Below are 4,942 nucleotides of genomic sequence, written 5' to 3'. Positions count from 1 at the left end.
GGATGGGGTGTTTTGTGTGTGCCTGGTGTGTGTTGTGGGCCGAATGGAACTGAAGTGTCAGGGCCTGCTTATCTCCGGCACTCTGAGAATTCAACCGGTTCACTGGGATTGCCTCGCCAACCATACACTTGGAGAAAATTGTCTAGTCATAGTGATCACAGTGACCATCGGTAGCGCTTTTTGTTTGCCAAAGGAATAAATCATAGATTATTATAAAAAATCGTCTCTAGATTTTTGTAAACCATAATAATATTTAAAGTATATATAATAATATATTTTAATATCCCCAGCTTGTAAAGAAAAAAAAAGGATAATAAAACCTTTTACATTTATGGATATTATGTCATTTAAGAAACTATTACACAGGAAATGAACGGTTCACAAAACTCTTATCAAGAACATATGTACTTTACAGTATTGGCTGGAATATCCTTTCGAGTATTTTTGAGTGATTTTATAGTACGCCCTTAACTGGATGTATTTCTCCCAGTGTACGAGTCCAGCTGAGCGGTATTCTCACCTCGAAGCGAGCGGTAAATGTTAACGGTGAACGGCGCCCGACGCCGGATACCGGGTAACTGGCTACTGGCCATCGGATGGTATCCGATGCCGCCGGAAAAGCCGGAAAACTCGGAAAATTCGGAAAGGAAACGGGGAACACTTCGTGACAATGCGACGCGGGCTGGCAAACAAATCAAAGCGAATTAGTTGCATTAGTGGCAGCTATCAGCGGAAAAGGCAGCAACACAGCTCCAGGATGCGGCGTCGCAGCCAATGACTCGTCCTCCTCTTTCAGTTCCCAATCCCAGTCCCACTTCCAGCTGCACCTGCTCCTCCGCTTCCCCGATCCTCTGCCCCCTGCCAAGTGAAAAGAGCAGGTCGCCTGGCGTGCCAGCACCTTGGGCCATAATGCACATGCGAGTCCATCGGGAAACAGGGTGTCCCAAGTTAATATCCAGGGAATTCGAAACCCCAACGGGTTCCAACTTTATTTTAATACAGAGTTCCCTTAAACCATGGATTCTCCATGTTCTAATGGCGTAACAACTCTATCCCAAAAATCTTTTGAAAATATTATACTTTAATATTGAGAAACTATCATATTAAAACTTGTACAATGCATATGGCCTTGATTTGAAGGTATATAACATTTGGATAGCCATATAATATTAATATAATGTTGATTTCTAGTTAAATCGCTTGTAATCGACACCCCTTATAGCAGATAATCGTATGAACTGGCATATATTTATCGGATGGCCCCACATACCATCCATTCCGCTGCCACTGCTGATTATGTGCCATTAAAATTGGCTGCCAATTGGCAAAAGTTTTTTTCATTCTGCATTCTGCATTCCCGCTTTCTCCGGTTTTTCACTTCACCTCCATGACGGCCTTTTGTTCGTTGTCCTGAAGCTTTGCCCTTTGCCGCGGTTCAAAGTTCAATGCATTTCCCTTGCGACACGCACACTCGCACACAAACACACTCGCACGTCGATGTGCCACGCCCCCTTTGCCCCCAAACCAAACCTAAAGTATACCCGACCAGGTCTGCTATTGTGGCTATTTTCAATTGGTGGTTTCTGAATTTGTAATGGATTTCTTGGGACAAATATCACCTGTAACACAAACTATTATTTATAAAATTAATTCTGATATTACTTAGAAACTATTTATTTACTTGATTAGGTGTCTTAAAGAAGGCTACAATGAATTAAGACAGATTTCTAATTTTTAATAGTAATATTATATTATAACTTACTATCTTAAATAGCGAATATACTTCTCAAAACTCTCTTCTTCCTACCACAGAAATGTCTTAAAAAAGTGTCTAAAAGTAGACTACGATATATTTTAAATTTGAAACAACGTATTTTAGGATACCTTTTTTAAGTGCATTAAAAACGATTGAGTTTTCTGTGGCACATTGGAAAATATAATTCATCAAATATGTTTATATCTTATACTCCAAACCAACTCTTAACCAAATACTAATTTTTTTAGGTCTTATATCTTATAAATAGTTCTGCCTTATTTGAACAAATTTGGCAGCACTGCAACTGACAGTCCATCTTCACACATTTCCACAAAACGCCGAGGCGTCGAAAAATCCTAAACGCAACTTTGTCAGACTTTCATGGGGGAAATGGAGGTGATGAGCTGGAGGTCTGGGTTTTCGGGGTCCCAAGTTTCGGATTTCGCATTCCGTTTGGGTGGGGGAGAGTGTTCCTGTCAGCCATCAGGCGGGAGAAATGAAATATGCGCGACTTCTACGGACAAACTAAATGAACTCTGAACTTTATGCGAAATTTCACCTCATGCATGCATGCATGTGTGTGAGTAGAGGTGTGTGCGTGTGTGTGTGTGTGTACACTGCGTGTTTTAAACTTTTGTTGCCTGGCAAAGTAAATTTGCATAAGGTTTTTTGGTTAAGTGAGGCAGTGGAGGGGTGATGGCGTAAAAAACATAGCGAAAAAACATGTTTAAAATCAACTCAATGCACTGGGAAATAAAGGAAAAAACACTTTAATTAACTCAACTAAGATTAGGGTTACGAAAAGTGGAGTAAATACGACCTTAAAGATGTACCTTCCATTTATATTTGGAAAGAAATTTACTTTAAATGGGTTGAAATAGACTAGAACCCAATTTAGTCTATTTTTTCTTTAAAATATATATATTTAGGCCATTATTTATCCCGTTTAGTGCCTTATTCTAAAAATGAAGTCAATGGACTTAAATCAAGAACCTTTAAGATCAAAATCTTTAAAACTATAAAGTGCATTTGGGCTCTTCATATTTTTTTTTGTTTACCCAAGTTTATAATTTAATTTATTTCATCTTATTTGTTTTTTTTGGGAAACTAGTGTTCTCTACTTTTTTGTCTAATCAAGATCAATAATTTGAAAACGTTATTCTAACCACTTTCATTTTAATTTTGAAATCTAAATTCGCTTTACATGTTTTTCTTGTGTAGACGTTATTCGTTTGCCTTTCAATATTTCAGCTTGAAATGCCAAAAGTGCGTCATGAATGATGATATATGTATGCAGGGGGAGTTGTGGTAACAGCAGGGAATAGCTGAAAAAGGAGGTGATGTGATGTTGAGGGGTGGTGGGCGAATGTGGGTCGTGGGTGTGAAAGGAAGTGGCTAAAGCACCGGAAATTCCTCAACTTGATGCGGAATTTCCGAAGTGCAACACACAGGCAAGGGTTAAGGGTTGGCCCTGGTATTAACCCAAAATAGACCACCCAACCCCACAGGACTGGTTTGAAATTAAATATTAATTAATTATATAATTGATTAACACCTTAAAGTCAAATATAAAGTTCAGAACAAATAATATTCTTATTATTTTCTTGTTTATAAAAACCTAAAAACTATTATAATTGCATAGTATAATATTTTAAAAACTATCTTTGGAACTTAAGATCGACAACATTAATGCGTTTTAATAAGTCCAAGAACTTAGACTTACTATCTCAATAAATTTGAAACACAAAAGCCCAAATTCCTTAATCTTATAAAGCGTTGAAATAGTATTATCCTCATAGATGTCTTTAAAACCTAGATAGACATAAAGAATAAACAGCCTTGCTTGTCAATTGATGACCAATCAGGACTTCTATAAAAATGAGTATATAATATATCTATATATTTAGTTTGGCTTATCACCATTGCTGATGGAATTGCAGAAAAGTTCGAGGGTTAATTGAGCAATTTGCGCGGCTCACTGTCGCATTATCCTCCGGATTCTAATTTTAGATGCCGGCTACGTCAGCGGGCCAATTTGCAAGTCCCGCTGCCACCGGCGACTGGCTTCCCTGCGGCTGTTTGATCAATAACCCAGATACACGGCCGTAACAACAACACCGAAATCAACAATGCCACACAGACCCAAATCACAGAAGCCGCGAGAGTCGGCCGAGAGCCCATCGAATTGAATCGCAGCCATCAAATTAATTGCAGCCGCATTGTGCATCGGGCCTTATTAAGACACCACCTCCGTTTGTCTCTGTTTTCCAGTTGATAACTGCCGATTTTTGAACTGACAATAAAACTAAGCGCAACCGTTTAAAACCAAGGAACCAAAGTAAACCCCATTTAATCAGTGGAAAAAAGGAGGAGGAGAAATAAACAAACAGGAAAAATGGGACGCAAAGTGACCGTGGCGGTGTCCACACTGAACCAATGGGCTCTGGACTTCGAGGGTAACATGGTGAGGATACTGCAGTCCATCCTGGAGGCCAAGGACATGGGTGCCAGCTATCGGACGGGACCCGAGCTGGAGGTTTGGTAAGTGTAGATACTCGAAATCACATTATAAAGTGTGCAAAAGTATGCAACAATATATTTTTAATGCGAAAGAGCCAAGCCAAAGGTGTCCAAAAGTAAGCTACAAAGTGTTTTTAAATCGAAAGAGTCAAGTGCAGAGATTTCATTCTGGAGACTTAAAATCACATGTAAAAAGTGTCCAAAAGTAGGCTACAATAATATACTAAAACTAATAGATCTTTGGTTAAATGGTGAAAGTCCATTTTAATTTTTCATAGCATGCTTTTGTGCACATTTTTAAACTGGTTTCAAAACTCCAAAAATTTTCTTAACAAGCCTTAATAATATTTAGGAATTCAAACCACTTAGATGCTACTACTTATTCAAATTCTTGTTATTAAAAATATTTTTTAAAAACTATTATGTTATTTAAAATAACGTAATCATAATAATGATAATAAAATAACCTAATGAATTACAGATATATACTTTGTGTGAAAGTCAAACTAAATATATTATTAAGGTATCCAAAGCGTTATACAACATTATTAATGAACATAATTTAAATCCACAGTGGCTACAGCTGCGAGGACCACTTCCGGGAGCCGGACACATTCCTGCACTCGTGGGAGGTGCTGCTGGAGGTGATGATGTCGCCGATGTGGT

General features: G+C 38.3%; 1 protein-coding gene across 2 annotated transcripts in view; it reads left to right on the top strand.

The window, feature by feature from the left end:
- Nadsyn (NAD synthetase) overlaps positions 1-4,942 on the top strand; it is a 37,154-nt gene that overhangs the window by 27,689 nt on the left and 4,523 nt on the right. For both annotated transcript variants that reach the window (XM_017079628.4, XM_036820894.3), the window contains 2 exons: positions 4,028-4,297; positions 4,851-4,940. In XM_017079628.4, the coding sequence (XP_016935117.1) occupies positions 4,152-4,297; positions 4,851-4,940 (236 nt within the window). In that variant the 5' untranslated portion in view covers positions 4,028-4,151. The remainder of the gene's footprint in view (positions 1-4,027; positions 4,298-4,850; positions 4,941-4,942) is intronic.

Source organism: Drosophila suzukii, chromosome X, assembly GCF_043229965.1.
Source record: "Drosophila suzukii chromosome X, CBGP_Dsuzu_IsoJpt1.0, whole genome shotgun sequence".
Lineage (NCBI taxonomy): Eukaryota > Metazoa > Arthropoda > Insecta > Diptera > Drosophilidae > Drosophila > Drosophila suzukii.
This window is presented reverse-complemented; position numbering and strand designations above follow the sequence as displayed.